Source organism: Octodon degus, unplaced genomic scaffold (genome assembly GCF_000260255.1).
Source record: "Octodon degus isolate 3935 unplaced genomic scaffold, OctDeg1.0 scaffold00028, whole genome shotgun sequence".
Taxonomy (NCBI): Eukaryota; Metazoa; Chordata; class Mammalia; order Rodentia; family Octodontidae; genus Octodon; species Octodon degus.
In genome coordinates, this window is record NW_004524604.1 from 8,039,698 (window position 1) to 8,058,530 (window position 18,833).

At 42.2% G+C, this 18,833-nt stretch overlaps 1 protein-coding gene across 1 annotated transcript in view; it reads left to right on the top strand.

Annotated features, from left to right (window-relative positions):
* Coq2 (coenzyme Q2, polyprenyltransferase) overlaps nucleotides 1-10,393 on the top strand; it is an 18,616-nt gene extending 8,223 nt beyond the window's left edge. The window contains exons 3-7 of the mRNA XM_004629275.3: nucleotides 1,357-1,478; nucleotides 2,956-3,041; nucleotides 4,458-4,591; nucleotides 6,338-6,526; nucleotides 9,108-10,393. Of these exons, the coding sequence (XP_004629332.3) occupies nucleotides 1,357-1,478; nucleotides 2,956-3,041; nucleotides 4,458-4,591; nucleotides 6,338-6,526; nucleotides 9,108-9,269 (693 nt within the window). The 3' untranslated portion in view covers nucleotides 9,270-10,393. The remainder of the gene's footprint in view (nucleotides 1-1,356; nucleotides 1,479-2,955; nucleotides 3,042-4,457; nucleotides 4,592-6,337; nucleotides 6,527-9,107) is intronic.
* The last annotated feature ends 8,440 nt before the right edge of the window (nucleotides 10,394-18,833 follow it).

Genomic DNA, 18,833 nt, shown 5'->3' on the forward strand with positions numbered 1-18,833 from the left:
AAAAAAAAGTTATTCATAAATAATAGTGATTGCATATTTGTGTGCCTCAGATAGTACATTTACTTACCCTGTGAGTAAGATGTTATTATTCCTTCTTTCTCTTTATTTCCTTTAACAGGTTAAGTAACCCCAAGCTAGTTTAAATAATTAGCCAAAACTCACACAGCCAGTAAGTAGTAGATTTTAAGTACTGGGCTTTCTAATCTCAGATCCTGTCTTCTTAATTTCTAGCAATATTGAAAAGTTTGATAGCGTTCTTTATTTATGGTTGAGTTTAATCATATTTTCTAAAGAAAAGCAGTACATATGATTCATCTACTTAGCAACTCTCTTCACAGCATTTCACAGGGATTCCCCCCACCCCCCATGAGTGCAATTGGTACAATATCCCAGACTGTGCTTAGGTAGCTGGCAAAACTACTCTTAGACACCTCGGTTATATCTTCCCTATTCGCATCTGATTTCTGACTATAATGCTTCCCATGCTCAAAACAGCCCCTGTGCTGTTATGTTAGTCCTACCCAACATGTTGTAATTTTCCTTTCCTAGAATGCCTGTTATTCTTGACCCTCTTTTCTTTGAGGAAACTGAACTTACTGTTTGTGATCCTGAGTAGCTAAAGAGCGAGATAAAGAAATTGCTTTGTTTTGCTTGTTTGGAGATGGGGTTGGGAAATCAAATGAAAGGGGAATGAATGGTGGGAATTTTTAGCTCTTTTCAAAGCTATTTTAAATAGGCAGTTTTAATTCTTGACAACACTTTAATGTTGATTTCACTCTTCACTCATACAGTAGACCTTGACTTAGGAACTCAGTGCATTCCCAAGGGCTGGTTGCTACTCAGGTTATCAACTGAAGGTTCAGGCTCCCTACACAGCCTTCAAAGTTTCTCTTCTCTATACACAGATCTCAGCATCCTTAGAGAGACATTGGCCCAGGATTTCTCAATTAAACCCATATAAGAAAGGATGTTAATATTCCTTCCAGAACTTTAAAAATTTAAATCTGTAGCTGGGGGCCAAGGAGATAGCACAGTAGCCCTTGCCTGGCTTGAGTTCAATCCCTGGTTGCACCAAAATCAATCAATCAATCTATCTATCTATCTATCTATCTATCTATCTATCTATATCTGAGTCTATCTGGAAACACGAGCCACTGGCACTTGGTTAGACTTTGGTCATAAGTTAAAACTAAAATTTGGTTCATAACCCAAGTTGTTCACGAGTCAAGCCAGCCCTAACTCAAGGATGCACTGTATTTGTCCCACAGGGTATACCACAAGAACGTCTCTTGTCTAAGTGTTTAAGTGACAGCATCTGTGCATGAGGCTAAGACAGCTCTGTGTTTCTGTGTTAAGGTTACAAGAACAGCAAACCGCCCAATAGCCACCGGAGACATTTCACCTTTTCAGTCCTTGGTTTTTCTCGGGGGACAGCTGACCTTGGCCCTGGGTGTTCTTCTGTGTCTGAATTACTACAGGTATAGTACATGTATCTTTTCTAAACATATATAGACTCTGCGATGGAGAAAGTAAAAATAAAACAGAAAAATCTTTATCATCAGAGTTGCTTATTGGCTGCCTGCCTATCCAAGATCTGTAAATTATGCAGCATAAGTACATTAATGCACCATAAGCTAAAAATCTGCCACAAGAATGCTTTCAGCCAGCCAGGCATGGCAGCACACACACAGTAATTCCAGTAGTCTGGAAGGACACTGAAGCAGTAGTATTTCAAGCTCAAGCCCAGCCGAGGCAACTTAGCAAATTAGTGTGATCCTGTGTCAAAACTTTAAAAATAGGAGGTGCTGGGGATGCAGCTCAATGAGAAGATCCTGAGTTCAATCCCTAGTACTACAAAACAAAATGACATTGACAACAAAAGTCCACAATACTTTCACCCAAAAGAGTTAAGAGATCAGCACTAAATGTGTTCTGAACCACCTTATTTGTGCTTTGTGTCCCTTAAGGGACACAGGCTCCTCCAAAGGCTAAGTGTGTATGCACTGTGTGTGCCTGTACTCTGTGCTGGAGGTTGTCTCCAGAGTGTGGGGAAACACAGACAGACTCATTTTTCAAAAAGAACTGTATCCTTCCCCTTGCTGGAACTAGTCAGTGATAGGCCATGCAACTAATCAGTGACAAGGATAAAATGGGAACACCCTTCCTGTATCTCTTAAACAGAGATACAGCTACTTTTTTGTGTTAGCCACCTGTTTACCAAGGGCTTCAAGGGGCGGGGGGGAAGACAAAGCTGGAAGGGAGATAAGCCTGAGTGTAGAGTTGAGGCTGAATCAGGCCGTGTGCTGGCAGCTGGAATAACTTGAGAACACCCTTGGGAGCTGCTTCTGGGGGTGCTGTGAGCCAGACTTCAGGAACTAAAGAGCATCTTAGGTTTGCATGCTTGCCTTTTCCTGAGAACTAACTCACATCATGAGTAAAGGAGAAGCCTCGTCTGCTGGATGCTTAGGCTCAGGATGGCTTAAAGAGGCTGTGTCAGGCTGGAGATGTAGCTCAGTGGCTCAGCGCCTGCCTGGCAAGCGTGAGGTCTTGAGTTCAATTCTGGGTACCCCCACATCCCCCCCAAAAAAAATAAATAAAGAGGCTATGAGCAGGCTGGATTCTGGGTCTCAGTCTCAGCTCTGCTGTAGAAAAGCTATGTGACAGCAGCAGATTACTTCATCTCGTCTGCAAAAAGAAATAGAAGTACTTGGGTCTTAGGCCATTGTGAAAATTGTGATGCGCTAGCAAATGAAAGCCACTCAGTGGTATGTGTCAGCTATTATTTTGTTGGATTGTTTAGTCAGCATTAAATATTTTTCTAATCATTTATAATAGGAAAAGCTGAAGTCCAGAGAGAATTTATAACAAAAAACATTATTTAAGATTTCAAAACATGTGCGGTAGTATTATGTCTTCCAAGTGATGGCGACATAACCCTGCTTTTTCTGTTTTCAGTATAGCTCTGGGAGCAGCATCATTACTTCTTGTCATCACCTACCCCCTGATGAAGAGAATCACATACTGGCCTCAGCTAGCCCTGGGTGAGCTTGAGACAGCTAGTTCTTTCAGCATGCTCAAACTATTCTTTTCTATATTTTATATTCATAAAAGAGGCCAATTAGTCATTCTTCTTTGCTATGACATCTTGCATATCTTTCTATGATTATCATCACAGTATTTCCATAGTGCTTTTTAAAGATCTAGGTCTGTCATGAAGAGAGGGTTAGTCAGGGGACCCTGAAGAATGTGGGTACAGGTAGGAAGTACTGTGGGGTGGATAACTCCCTTCTTTTCTGTGCCACCTCCTTAGACCTTCCTGGAAGAAGTCCATCTGGGGCTTCCTGTCCTCATTTTAACAGGATTAGGCACACCTCCTGGTCTCTCCATTAGTAAATTTTAAGTGTCTGAAAGAGAAGCTTTTGTGTAGGTATTTAATCCAGTAACTGTTGGTGGGTGGATAGGTTAGTACAATTTATATAGAAGTATCTGCTCCTTGAATTTTTTATTCTATTTCTAGAAGATGGTAGAATAGTCCTAACATGATTCTGGTGAGCCACTTTTCTAGTAAATAAAAGGACAAAAACAATCCAGGAAACTGATGAGAGCCTGGCTTAGAGGAAAGTTGTGGTAGAATGTTTATCCTTTCCAGAGGCACTCCCATTGGATGCTTTTGTCATTGTTATCTAAAAAAAATTTACATTCTTAATTGACCTGAGAATCTTTTGGTAGGAGGAAGATAAGCATTTCCAGACTATGATATTTAAAAAATGGTATATTTAATGCAAACATTTATTGAACCTCTACTTGTATGCTGTGCTGGGGAATTATGCAGAGTACTTGGGAGACAGGAAGATGACGCAGTCTCCATCTCTAAGAAGCCAGAGGAGGAGACTACAGATCTGGAGGCCTTTGGCGTACCCCGTGGCGTGATGAGTGCCCAGGAGCTCAGTGGAGAGGCACTGAGTCAGCTGAGGGCAGCCACCCCACAAAGGGGAAGAAGGGTTTTAAGAGTAAAGACACCGGGCACATTGAGTTTAAGGTGGTAGAGGGACTTGTGGGCAAGGAGGTCCAGCCAGATGTCTAGAGCCTGCAGGTGGAGATTTGGGAGTTATCACCATTTGGGTGTTTCCCTACAGTCTTCAGTGGGGACAGGCCTGTGGGGGTGTGAAAGTGTTCCTGTCTATTCATGAGTCCCTGGGTCTGAGCTCCAGCCCCAGCACCACCACCATTTGTTGGCCAAGCCAAATGCAGAAGGTGGGATACGTGTTCTGCTTGCCTCAGTAGGAGATGCCTTTACTACACTAAGCTTGTTTCCTTTCTTGCAAGGTGGAACTGATGGACTTAGAAGACTTCACGGAGCTTGTGTGCACAGCCCACAGGGGCAGTGCAGAGCCAGGTGACAGCTCCATTCCCTTGGAACCCTCAGTCCACCCCACTTTTCTCTGTGTCCCCTGCAGGGCTGACATTCAATTGGGGTGCGCTACTTGGCTGGTCAGCTGTGAAGGGCTCCTGTGACCCCTCTGTGTGCCTGCCTCTGTACTTTGCTGGGGTCATGTGGACACTAATCTATGATACTATTTATGCTCATCAGGTAAAGAGTGCTATGTCTTTTGACTGGTTTAGGTATTGTTGTTTTATAAGAACTAGTCAGTAAGAGCCAACTAAGGGGAAATTCTCTTTTTCTTAAAAAGAAAGTCATGATTCCATGACTCCTACAAATTTTTTTTCCCATAATTTTATTGAGAAACGAATAGCAATGAGAGTATTTCAAACCAAATTGGTAGGACAGTTTCAATAATTAACACATTGCATACATTCTTCCTAGTGGTTAATTGCTGTACAAGATGTGGACATAATATCCTATTTACAAACACTATTAGAACAAATCCCTCTATTCATTAAGAGAATGTAGCTATCTATTCTAACCATTCTGAATACACAGATACAAAATGGGCATTCATCATATCCCCTTTTCTTGTTTAGTTCTGTTATTTGAATATTATAGGTGTGTTAACTCAGCAAAATATTCTGAAAAAGTCCAGTAGTCCATAATAGTATTGGGTCTTCCACTTCACTGGCAATGTCAGAAATTGTTGACGTGAGTCCCCTACAGCTCAACATAACACCATGGCTTTACTTCTTTTACTTCATTTTTATACCTTTCTGCTGGGTGGTTAAGACCAAGATAAAGCAAGACCTATGCAACAAGAGTTGTAGCTTTTGACTCCTACAAAATTATTGTTTCATTTTTACCTTTGTTTACCAAAGAGTTCAGTTCATTTATTCTGTTTTATTTTCAAGCATTTAAGTAATATTTACAGTATTCCAGGCACTGACTTTCCATTGTTCTAAATACTTTGCAAATATTGAGTTATGACCCATAGGATTCTGCAAGGAAGGTACTTTTATTATCCCCATTGTACAGATGAGACATGTGGAGAAGGGCCTTGTCCTTGTCACATAGTTAGTAGGTGGCAGGGCTGAGGTCTGGGCTCGAGTCCAATGCTCCTTTGTGTCTGTTTACCGCCTCTAACCATTGTGTTGGGCAGCTTTTTCATGTGTGGTGAGCAATAAACATTTCCCTTATTTTCACTGATTTCTTGCCATTGTCCTTTAGGACCACATAGTGGTCCATAGTCTCAGCACACTGTAATTATTTCAAATTAACAATATTTTTAAAAATGTCCATTCAAGTTGTGTCTGAGTCTTCATGATCACAAATGGTATTATTCTGCTCACTAACACCTCATGAGTAAGAGTTTTCAGTAAGTATTGTTCCTACATACAAACTATAGTTCCTGGGGGGGAACACGTCACTAGGTGGGAGTCAGCTTCCAGCCTGGTTGTGTAGAGTGGGGATGGTGGAGGGGTGGTGAGCTAAGTTGGGCAAGAAGTGGCAGTGGAGGGATGTGAGTGAGTGCTGAGTGAGCATTTTTATACACCTGTGGCACTGGCAAACTTGAAACTGCAGTGTGCAAGAAATGATGGAGACTTGAGAACGCTGAGGTAGAAGGGAGCTCCTATAAAAGTGTCTTTAGGACTTGCCATAGGATAAAGAAACAGCTGGTGGGGTTGAGTGGGGTGAGGGTCTCCACAGTAGTGAGCCCCTTTGCCTGGCTGCATGCCCCCACTGGCCAGACTATGTGGGAGTCACTGCCATCTCACTGTTTGGTATATCTGCCTGCTCTGCAAAGAGCATTTCTTCTGCAGTTAGTTGGTAGTGGTGGTTCTGCATCTTGTGACTATATTAATGCCACCAAGCTGTGTTCTTCCAAGTATGAGCTATATGTACAAGGATGCACTCAGAAATTAGTTTCTGATTACTTCCCGCTGTCAGGACAAAAGAGATGATGCTCTGATCGGCCTCAGGTCCACGGCGCTGCTGTTCCAAGAAAACACCAAGTGGTGGCTGAGCGGCTTCAGCACAGCCATGCTGGCAGCTCTAACCCTGGTGGGCGTGAGCTGTGCCCAGACCCCGCCCTACTATGCAGCCCTTCTCACCATCACTGCCCACTTGGCGCACCAGGTTTGGCCATTTCCTTCTTTCTCACTCCTTTTCCTTGGCATAGGTAATATAAACAGAATGCTGTCTTCACTTACTGGGCAAGGAGTTAACTTCTCAATGACTTGTCCTGCTTTGAACTTCCCTTCCCGGGGTCCACCTTCTCAATAAAGGCTGTGTTTTTGTTTTGTCTTTTTAAGGCAGGGTTTCACGATGTAGTTGAGGCTGGCTTGAACTCCCTTTGTAGCCCAGCTTGACCTGGAACTTTGTGAGCCTCCTGCCTCAGCCTCCCAAGTGCTGGTATTACAGGCATGTGCCACCACACGCAGCCAAAGCTGCATTTTATTTATTTATTTATTTATTTATTTATTTATTTTAGCGCTTAAAGCTTTATTTTAATTAAATAACCCAGGGAAATGTATCATTGGGATACTTTAACCATTCAAGTAATATGGAATTCTTCTGCAGGTTGTAGATCTTACAAAGCTGCATTATTTTTAAATACACAATATAACCTAAGCCTACATTTTATCTTCATTTTTCCTGGAATTACTTTTCATGTCTGGAAAATTTTCAGCAGTGACCAAAACAATATCTAGGTTGAGTCAAATTATTACTGGTTTTTTAAAAAAAATAAACACTTGGGTTTTGGGGTTTTTTTAGGTAACAGTCTACAGGGTGTTCAGAGTCTCAGTACTAGATCAGACTCGTAGTCATCTGCCTGTTTACAGCCTCCCAAGAGCTGGGATTACAGGTGCACCGCCACACCCAGTCTCAATTACCAGCTCTGCGCACCCCAGGGGCGGGGCCAAGGCCTGGGGGTCGAACCCCTGACCCCTGTAGCTATCTGATTGAATCAGAGTAGGTGGAATTTTGTAGGAATGTTGCTGTTATTTTTTTTTAATAGAATAAAAAAGATGTTAGTGAACCTGTATATAGCTGACTACAATGGCACCTTGAATTTGTTCCACAATTCCGGAAGATAACCCCATTCAGTTTCTTAGAGGAGAACTAGCTGTGGTTGTATTGTATGCATCACCCAATGCAGATTCCACACACAGAAACAAAATTTTACCAAACATTTCTGTTGGTGAACCAGATTGTAAACAAAAGCATTTGTGAACTAAGGTGGCACTATATTTTATACAGGTTTTTGTAGTGTCCCACAGTGTAGGCAAGACTGGTGTCACAGGGTATGAAGGAGACTAGAGTCAGGTGGGCTTTATTCGCTGCCCTTTATCCTCACCATAAACACGGAAGGTGTGAGTTGTTGGTGCCAGAATTCCATAGCCTCCCTCTGGCTATAACTCAGCTGAACTCAGGCTGTCAGCACCCATTGATGGGGCTAATAGTGGATACATATTAGTACTTACACACCTAAATATCAGATGGCAGAGGAAGGCAAAAATTATGAGAACAACTGCACATGTGAAATTATGTGGAACCCACCACTTTATATTCTAAATTGCATTTGTGGTCTTTTGTCTGGTCTTCAGTGCACTGTTTTAGGAAGCCACTGTCTTCTGGTTTCCTGGATAGAGTAAGACAGGCCTGAGAGACTCACAGTGTAAATACTGTAAATTGGACTCCCTTCCTCAGGAAAGAGGGTTTTGTGCTGGAGGTCGCCTTCTGCCAATCAGTCTCCAGGTCTCCTTTAAGTGGCGTTGGGAGGGAGGTTTAGGAACATGGGCATCTTTGGCTGTCATGGTAAAATGGAGTAGGGGACCTTTGGTGAATGGGAGCCCGAAACACTCAGTGTATCCAGCACACCAGACAGCTCTGTGCAGGGTCATCCCGCCCAGGCAGACCTGTTTTCCCTCATGACTGCTCCACAGAACAGAGCTGCCACTGGGCAGTGGACATTGAGGGAGGCTAGCTTCAAGTGGTTTGTGTAGGGAAAGGCTTGCTGAGGACACGGTGAGTGTCCCTTATCTGAAGAGCTTGAGGCTAGTGGGGGTTTTAGGTTTGGTTGGTGTGGGGTTTTGTTTTGTTTTTGTTTTTTAATATATATATATATATATATATATATATATATATATATATATATATATATATACATATATACATACATACATACACATATAGCTGACTAAGAGATGGAAATCAAGTCTGAACACAAAATGTATTCATTTCCTGTTTCACCATAGCCTGATGGCAGTTTTAGACAATTATTTTTTTAACAGTTTATTTTTTTAATGTATTTGGTAGAGGGTTGTTGTGCTTTATTTTGACTGCATTGTCGCATGAGGCAATGGGATTTTCCCCTCGTGCCTTCTGGCAGTTCTTATTCCACTGATGGATCTTGGAGCCTTTGGGTTGGGGGTTAAAGATGCTCCTCCTGTAGAGAACTGAGTGACATGCAGTGCCTCTGGGCGCTCGATCCCACACCCCAGCCAGGGACTCCTTCCTAGTCAGGACATTCCTTAGCCAATTCCTATGACAGATGTGTAGACTTTCCTGCTTGGAGGCAACTCAGTACAGCAGGGCTTCCTGTTAACTTCCAATCCCATAAATAGTTACTGTTTCCTCCCTGGCTTGGTTTCTTTATCTGTGATGCCCCAGGTCAGTTCAGGTCCTGACACAGCACTGTGCTCCTCCTCCACAGATCTGCACTCTGGACATCCACAGCCCTGCGGACTGCTGGAATAAATTCACCTCCAACCGAACAGTAGGAATAATCCTCTTTCTAGGAATCGTCTTCGGAAATTTGTGGAAAGAAAAGAAGACAGATGGAGCAAAGAAAAACAAAGATAGCATAAACATTTAGAAAATAATGTTTAGGAATTCTGAAAACAAATTTTTACAAAACACTTAGGTATTGTAACCACATGCTGAATTTTAAATAAGCTGTGTGTTACAATATTTTATAGAAATAAGGGCCAGAAGATGAAGACTTAAAGTAAATTGCCTGGATTTTAATTGAGCAGTTTGTTAGCAAAATTCTTCTCCTGTCACGAAACCTGGAATTCTTCAGGATTTGCGGTGACCTTTAGGATTCTTTACACATTACATTGCTCACATGAAGTTATGGGAAGCATATGCATTTTGGCACTTTAGAAACCCCCCTGAAAATCCCAGTGTGTTAGTGGAGGGATTAGTGAAAACATATACATTGAAACTCAAGGTTTTGTAAACTCAATAGACACTAATCATAAAAGGAAAAAATATTTTAATGAAAACAAAAATACATATGCTCATCTAAATGGGTATCTCTTAAGATACGGACTCTTTTTTAGGAAAAAAAAGCCCCTGTGGAAAGTTGGAGCATGTTATTCCTAATTGTGCTCTATACTCACTGCCTAAGCTGTATTTCAGCAAGTCATTCTGATTTTTATGTTTTAGGAGAGTTTAAATAAACATATACAGAAATCTTTTTACTTACACCTATACCTACCACTGTTACCTACCATGACATTTGGTCAGTCTGGTTTCTGTGCAGCTCCAGGGATCAGAATAAGCAACCAGGGACTATTTCAATTTATTTATCTATTTTATTTTTCATCTTAGCAAACCATAATTTGTAGGACAATGTCATGTTGTTGAAGTGCACTGTTTTCACCTTGGCCCTTACAGGGCATGGTTCAGTGGGGAGTGACTCTCCAGCCCTCAGTGCAGCTGAGCTGCTCCTCCCAGCCCTGCGGGTTCTTCTAATCATGCGCCCAGGCACTCACCTGCACAGTCTGAGGTCCTCCTACCGCCACCTCCAGACCTAGCACTTCCATCATGCTCTGTCTCAGGGGTTCTGTCTGGCGGACTGGCTCTGCCCAGGCCTGGCATTTGTTCTTCATCCCCCCAGTGTCAATATTACATTACCTCACAGCTGTGGGCCTTTTTTTTAATGTATTTAGTGGAAAGTCTACAGGGTCTCACTATGTAGATCAAACTCATAGTGATCCTCCTGTTTTCAGCCCCCCAAGTGCTGGGATTACAAATGCGCGCCATCACGCCCAGTCTCAATCGCCATCTCAGCGCACCCTGGGGGCAGGGCTGGCATGGCGTGTGGTACCAGGGATCGAACCCTGGCCCCTGCTATGAGCCTTTTCTTAAATGTCTCCTTCTCAAGGAAAGAGGCTTTCTTAGCCATTGTTCCCAGATCTCCACAGGCAAGGGTCACATGTGTGCCCTGCCTCTGTGTTCCTTACTATTTTCCTTCAGCAGTTGTCATTCCTAGCCTGTAATACATCTCACTGTACATAGGTGACTTCCGTAGATGGTGAGGAATGAAGGCAGCAGCTGTTCAGGACGTCAGCGCTGATACTAGAGACACTGCCTTGGTAACAACCATGCCCACTATAACTGCACCCCCGGGAGACGGGCAGATGCTGGGCGATGCGCAAGCACAGGGGCCTTGCTGGGCATGACAGTGCAACTGAGCTGTGAGTGTGAGCACCGCACCTCGCTTTGGAGGAATAGAGATGCCTCAGATGGGTTTTCTTAAAACAAGATTTTATGAAATAGTAAGAAAAACAAAGGTTAATATACTCTGTACCATTATCTTCAAAATAGAGTAGAACACATTAACAAAAAAGATTCTTACAAAGAAGAAACATACAGAGTATGGAAGGGCATTAACTTTAAATTTCATGTTTTAAGCTAATCTCTGAATGTAGCCTTTACTTTATGTTTTAAGCTTATGTATACATTTTAATATTTGGATTTAAAAAATGGACTTCAAGTCTTTGTGTATCCCCATAAAAAGAAAGGCAAGGAGGTTATTATGTTTTTATAAGTTCCCTACTGAGTAAACGGTAGGGTAGAGTTCTGGAGGAAGGCCTGTAGCTTTGCTAGACGTCCCTGTCTTCCTGTGGTCAGAATCCTTGGCTTGATAGAAATGGACAGTCTGCTACGTATAAATACCTAATTGCAAAATCCCACTCTGAAAGCAGAAGGTATTTTATTGATTGTGAAGCATTTCATTGATATACTGATTTCAAGTTGAAATATTTTGTACTTCAAATATGTCATTAAAACTTTACCTGCATCTTTTTAATGTGACTACTAGAAAATTTTACATCACACCCATGGCTTATTTCTCATACATGGCAGTTACTGTGTGGGATTCCTGAAAGTCTAGAGCAGTGGTGGCAAACCTGTGGCACGAGAGCTGCAGCGGGCGCACAGCCAAGTCACCCCAGCAGCCCAGCATTGGATTTTAGTTCTTTTCTAAACTAAAACCTCTATTCAGGTTCAGTTGCAGTGTTGGCCCTTTGTGATAAATAAGTGGACTTGGAGTACATTTTGGGCACTCGGTCTCTAAAAGGTTCGCCATCACTGCTGTAAAGATTTGGCCTGTAGAAATGACAGTGTAGTACCATTCAGTAAGATTTTTATGTCTATATGTCAACAGCCTTATTTCTTAGAATACTTACAAATATTTAAGATATTCAGATTATGAAACAAATGTCGCAGAATGTGATTATAAGTTGCTTCTTGTCTTCCCAGCCTAATGTCTCATTCCAAGCTGCCTGTGGGCCATCTAAGTGTGGCTGGCCTTCAGTTCTACACAAGCCTAAGCCAGTATGTGTGGAGCAGCAGTACTTTAAAGCTGTTGCATGTCATCTCATTAGGGGTAATGTACTACTGTAAGAATAATACAGTAAGCTAGTGAACAGGCAGAAATGTTCAAATCCTTTTAAAAACAAGTTCAAAGAATTGGAAAGTGGAGCAATGGCAAGCATTTTTAAAAGTTTGAAGGTGACACTGGTTTAGCACAACAGGCATATTCAACTCATGGACATGAGGACAGTGCTCTGGAAAGCACTTTGACAAAGGAATCAGAGCAGACCACCTGCTTGCCAATTAGAAGACAAACCCCCGGGGCCAGGGAGATGGCTCAGTAGAATAAGCGCTTCCCTGGCAAGCGCAAGGGCCTGAGTTCAATCCCAGGTTCCGCAAAAAAAAAAAAAAAAAAAAAAAAAAGGTACTAAGGTTTGTGTTTGGGGCCAGGGAGATGGCTCGGTGGAATAAGTGCTTCCCTGGCAAGCACAAAGGCCTGAGTTCAATCCCCAGTTCCGCCCAAAAAAAAAAAAGACAAACCCCCAAGTTGGTTTCATCTGCAGAAGTCTGACTGGGAGCAGCATGTGGGTGCTTGCCCAGGGGTAAATTCCTGTCGTGTGAGCACAGCCACCATCACCTCAGAGCTGTGGTTCTCTTGCCTCAGCATATAGGAGATGCTGCTGACCCTCAGTCATCAAGAGGAAAGTGAAGTAAACTTCCCAGCATGTATATAAACTCAACAGAGGCCCCTAGTACGTGGCTTGTGATTGGCAGATGGGTGGCACTGACCACCACTCATTGGGTCTGTGCCTTGCAGGGAAGCCAGGTGAGGGGCGGGATGGTCCAGGATATGGAGCTTTGAGGTACAGGGCTGCAGTCAAGGAACATCTGTGCAGGGCACCTCAGTGCAGTAGGACAGGCACCCTTCAGGTGGGACGTCAGGTCCTAGTCTGATCCCAGCCCTCTTTGCTAACAGTGATTACAGGAATCCAGTGTGGTGCACTCACTGTGCCTGCAGGGGGCACCAGGATGTCGCCAAGGGGGTTGTTGATCCAAACTTTACACTAGGAGTAAATCCCTAAAGCATGAGGCTATGCCCAACCAGTGGGAGCTGAGCAACCCCCTGACAACCCCATGGAGCCATGAGAGCTGGTGCAGTTCTCTTGACAACAGCCAGTCTGAGCTGCACCTCCTTTAACTCCTCAAGCCCAACCCCTTTCTTACTGTCCAATCTTGTCTAGTTAAGTGTACCTCTCACTGATGTATCCTTTTCTATGGTGAAAGACAAACTACTCTGTAGGGTGAATGTAAGGTCCCCATCTCTTTGGAACACTTCCTTGGATTCTGATAACATGGTAACCTCATGATTTCCCTCTGAATTGAACAAAAAAACCTTTTGCTGGTGTATAACAACAGGACTCGCCTGGCTCCTGGAGGGCTGCTGTCAGACACTGACCATGTAGAGGATGCCCTAGGACCGTCAGATGACATCCACATCTTCATGAGTGCTGCCGAGGCTGGCAACCCTGTAGAGGGACAGATGTCCAGCTGTGGCTCTACAGCAGGGAGCATGTGGACAGCCTTGACCAGCCAGCACAGCAGCAGCCATAGGTGCGCTCTGCCCCCTAGAATCCACCCAGTGAGTGGGCGCTCAAGCCTATGGCCATCCCCTTCTCTCCCAGACCACTTCTCTGCCTACCTCAGTCCCACCCTGCCCAAGGAGCTTTTACCACTATTCTCTGCTTTATATGTCCTAAACTAGCATGAGATTAGATTGAATCCTTTCTGTGCCAAAGTATGAGATGACTTTTGGGTTATCTCCAGACGTGAGTAAAGTGACCTTCCCAGCTGAAAAGAGAATAGTAATGTTTACTATGCCACACTCCAAGAGGAATAGTTCGAAAAATATTTGTCATCCTATTCCCAGGACTTGAAAGGTATCCAGCTATGGAAGAGCAAAACATTAAGAGAAACCAGCATCCCACTGCTTTAAAATATCTGATACTGTTTTCTCCCTGGATTTTTTTCACACGTAACTTGGGAGATGGATATAATAACTAGATGGTGGATGAATAGACAGATGGACAGGTGACTGGAGAAGCAGACCAACAGATACATAGACATTTACTCCCCCTCACCTGCCAACATTTTGGTCTTAAAATGGGAGAAACTCCACTTTGCCCCCTCCTCAATGTCAGGGTAGTGCTCACAAGCAGAATGCCATGAACCTACTACACTGCTTGCTCATCAGAGGAGTGGCAGTCACTAGCATAGAGAGGAGCCACAGAGACCACTTAGTCCAGCCAGCAAGTTTCTCTAGCTTTCCGTAAATAGAAATAGTTTCTGCCCAAACACAATCATACACAGAGCCCTAATGTATGAATACATACCAAAGAAAGAGTTGATTCTTTTCCAAGGGGACCTCTGTCCTCTGAACCCTTTCTAGGATTCATGGGACCCAGCTTGAAAACTGCACATCCTCTGATTTTGTGTATAAAGCTACAGCCTGAAGAAATAATTGAATCACAAAACAAGTTATAGCTACATGAGAATTGTAAAAGAAGTGAACATACAAGTCCATGCAGTTACTAATTGTGCAGTAAACTTGTGGATTGACCAATGAGCAACATGTAGCAATTAACTGAACTCAATCTGTGGTTTTTGGTGTGGAAGGCCCACCTGGGGATTGTTACCAACAGCATAAAAAGAAATGGAAGTTAAGATGGTGCTGTTGATCCTTCTGGAGAAGCTTGTGCTGGTTTTCCTGATAAGAATTCAGATGTTATCATTGGAGGAGCTCAGGACCTTGCTGTCACTAAGGATGGCTGTGATACCGGGAGCATTGCTTCCTGGCTCCAGTACATATCCCTCAGGCTACTGACACGACTCCTTCACCCTGCTACCACAGACTTGCTAGCTTCCACCACTGGCCTTTGTGCCTTCCCAGTGCAGATCCTTGATTCAGACTTGCGTGAGACATTGTCCTGGGTGCTATATTTCTGGCTGGACTTAAGGACATTGCCATGGGCTCTGGGTTTTCAGCTGGATTTGTGCAGGACATTTCTGTAGGATCTAGGCCCTCAGCTGAATAGTTTAGGTCTCTAATGTGTGCACAGATTTCTTGCACTCTTCTGCATTTGAATTCTTGGATGAGTAATATAAAATAGTCCTATAAATTATATGTCCTGTATCAAATCCATTCCCTTTCAAACCCTAGCTACAGCCTGGCCACCAGTAATTGTCATGGTCATTATGCATGTCCACAACACACTAGAACTTTGTGTGATATCCTATCCTCAAACTGTTAGAAGTGCTGGTCATTTATTTGCCATTCCAGTATTTATCTTATGTTTTACTCGTAGTACTTCTTTGCTATCATGAAAACTTTTTTCTTAGTTCAATTGTTTTGAAACATTTGATTTTTAATTAATTAGTATTTAATTTTCTGAATATTGCTTAATCTTAATTTTTGTTCTAAGATTTATACTATATCTTTGACTTACAATTTATTTAAAAGACATCGTATGACATCTTCTCCTAGCATTAGAAACTTTAAAAAGTACATTTCCATTTTCTGTTGACTTTGTATTACTTCTTCCCTGTCTTTTATACACACATACACACACATATATATGAAAAAAAGTGTATAACCCAACATAAGATTGATACTGTTTTATCGAAATCTGCAATGACCTTTAAATAAGGGTTCATTAATGTATTTTATATAGTCCTGCCTAGCTATCATATTGAGAGGTCTTTATTGTTCATCCAGGAGCATACTGCAACTTCTTTTGCCTTTTGATTTATGCTCTTTGTTATTTCCTATATGCTACTTCTGGAGATATTAAAATATTTCGTTTGTATAACTAGAAAATCTTACTTTTAGTTTTCAAAGGTATGTTTGCTAAGTATAAAATTCAAAGAGGACAGATCTTTTCTTTCAGTCCTTTAATTAGTCTAGTTTCTTATACACTTGGTCCTTTTTTTTCTTTCTAATGTGGAATAAGATGCTATTTAATTTTGTTCTTCCATAGCTAATATTTTTTATGTATATGCTTTAATTATTTTTTTCTTTACAAGAAGTTTTAGACAATTTCATTTTTGTGTATCTTAGTATGATTTTATTTAAATTTCTTGTGCAAAAGGTTCATTTTTTTAAATGCAGTATTATAAGTTGAAATAAATTCAGAAATTGTAAATCTTTGAGTATTTATTGCCTACTCCTTTCTACTTTGAGAATTCTAATTACAGGAATATAAGTTTCTTGGTTTTGACACAGTAACTGTTATGACTGATCTGTAAATTCTTTCTTCATTTTTATTTTGGACAATTTTTATTGTTATATTCATTTATGTTTGTAAATAATTTATTTTCAATTTGCAATCTATTAAAAAATTAAAATTAAATAAAAATAAAAACAACAACAAAAACCCCTAGCTATAGTACTTACACTCTGAAGCCTCCATTTGGTATCATAGGGAACCACTCAGACAGTGTCAAAGCTCGGGAGCATCTAAAGACACCTGAGGATGTGAGCCCACTTTTTTATTGAGCCCATTTGTCTTAATACAGGTGCACAGTGGGACACAGTTATGTAACCATGACTTAGCACAGGAAAATATGCATGTGTTAGTTACTGTGCTACATAAGAATGTTAACATGAGAGAACAACTAAGAATTATACAATAATAATGCAGGCAGCTGTTGCTTTGGTGCTGGGCTCTGCTCCATGCCGCCTGCTGTGGTTGCTGATGTCTTGCACCTGTGTGTTCTATAACCTGTAAGAATCTCTCGGGCCCACTAAGCAGGCCAACAGGTATGTCAACACTATGTAGGAGCTAAGCTGGTATTTCCCTGGGAACGTGGTATAAGAATCACATGGGAAAGCAGCCTCACACAGACTCATGACTTAGGTGATCCCTCTGGCATCCTCCATCTCCTTGAACTTGACTTGGGCAGGACTGAATATTGAGCCACCTGCCTGGTATTTCGACCTGACTACCAAATAGGTGCCTCCACCTTAATATGCTAAACTGAATTCCTGGTCTTCTTATGCCCCCTCCTTGCCGTTTAGTAATGGTATGCTGTCTTCTGTCCCTCTGGCCCAGAACCTGAAATCCTTCATGATTCTGCTGCCTTTCTCACGTTCCTTAGCTAAACATTGACTCTACCTTCGAAATACATGCACACCCTTCCACCAACAGCCCCAGTTGCCCTTCTGTCCTCTGGATTCCTGCCAGAGTCACAGCTGTTCTCCCTCCCTCCTTTGTCCCTTGTCATTCTGTCATGGCCACAGGAGCCTGGCTGACCATGCTAAGACCTGGCCATTGTGTGGCATGCCCCTCCCAGCTTCTCTCAGTCCTATGTCTGCCCACCCTGCCCCTCCTCACAGAGCCCTGGCACAGCCCTCCTGCCCTGGCCACTATGATTACCCCCTCCCAGCTCGTCTTTGCCCACATAGCAACATCTGGAAAACTTCATTTTCTAAAACCTCATGCATATCATACAAACTTCTTTATCTCTTTCCCTGCTTTATTCTGTTTTACTTACCCTTTACTATCTGTCCTCACCAACTAGAATGTAAGCTCCATAGGGCACAAATGTTTTTTGTGTCACTGCTTTCTCTTCAATGCCTGTGAAATTACCTACCACATAAAAATTGTTCAGTAGACATTTGTTGAGTAAATCACATGTATGACACTTTCAGCAGCATGAGGTGTGCCCAATAAACTTCACTGTCAGCAAGCATTTTAGCTTTTTTCTCTCCAAACTTTCTCTTTCCAGAAGCAATTTCTGGAGAACTAGTATCATAAAAGGAAACTGATTTTTTAAGGTTTTATTTGGGGAAAACAGTTTTAACATTCAGTTTCTAAGCTTGAGTTTCTTAAATGGTTTCAATTGACTGAGGGTTGGGAAATAAGGAAGAGAAAATGAACTTGTCAAAATCATGGTTGAACTTTATAAAGGTTATCCTTCCCTTTAATACAGTACAGAGTTGATGGGAATAGAAAGGCAAAGATGATGAAAACTTGAGTTCTGTTGACTTTGTAATTGAAGGCTCATTATATATGTTCTTTTAAAAATCATACGTTAGTAGTCTTATTAGGACTAACAAAAGTGAATTGTGACTCGTTTCCTGTCTACTGAAGCAATGGACACACACCCGTGTCTGTACAGAGCTCACAGCCTTGCACACAGCACCTATCAAAGGAAAGTTTCATAAGCGAGTAGCCCTCAGAGTGCACGATTCTCGGAAAAAGATGAAGACAGCACATTAGGGTCCAGGGTAAGGTTATGTCTGTGGTTAGAATGTCAGTGTAAAAAGATACACTCTGAAAGTCTTAAATCCACTTACACTGCAAATGACATTAGTTACTCATTGAAAATGGACACTCAGGGTACAAGGAAGAATGCAGGACAAAGGTATATGGTTTTATAATTTCCCCCTTTTGTCAGTACTGAGGATTGAACTTCAAGTCTCACTGAGCTGTACCAGCCCTTTCAACTTTTGACTATGAGACAGGGTCTCACTAAGGTGACCAGGCTGGCCCCAAATTTGTGATTTTCCTGTCTCTGCCCCCCAAGTAGCTGGGATTGTAGTCATGTACCACCATGCTCCACTTCATTTTGTTTTTGGTTTTCATGTGTAGAAAACCAAATGGTGGCTTATTTATTCGTTCATTTAAAGCAGGGTCCCCCTCATAGTTTAGGTTGATCTTGTACTCCCTGTGTAACCCAGACTGACCTTGAACTCTTGGCAATTCTCCTGCCTCAGCCTCCCAAGTGCTGGGATTATAGGTATGCACCAACATGGCCAAAAAGACAGGTGATGGTT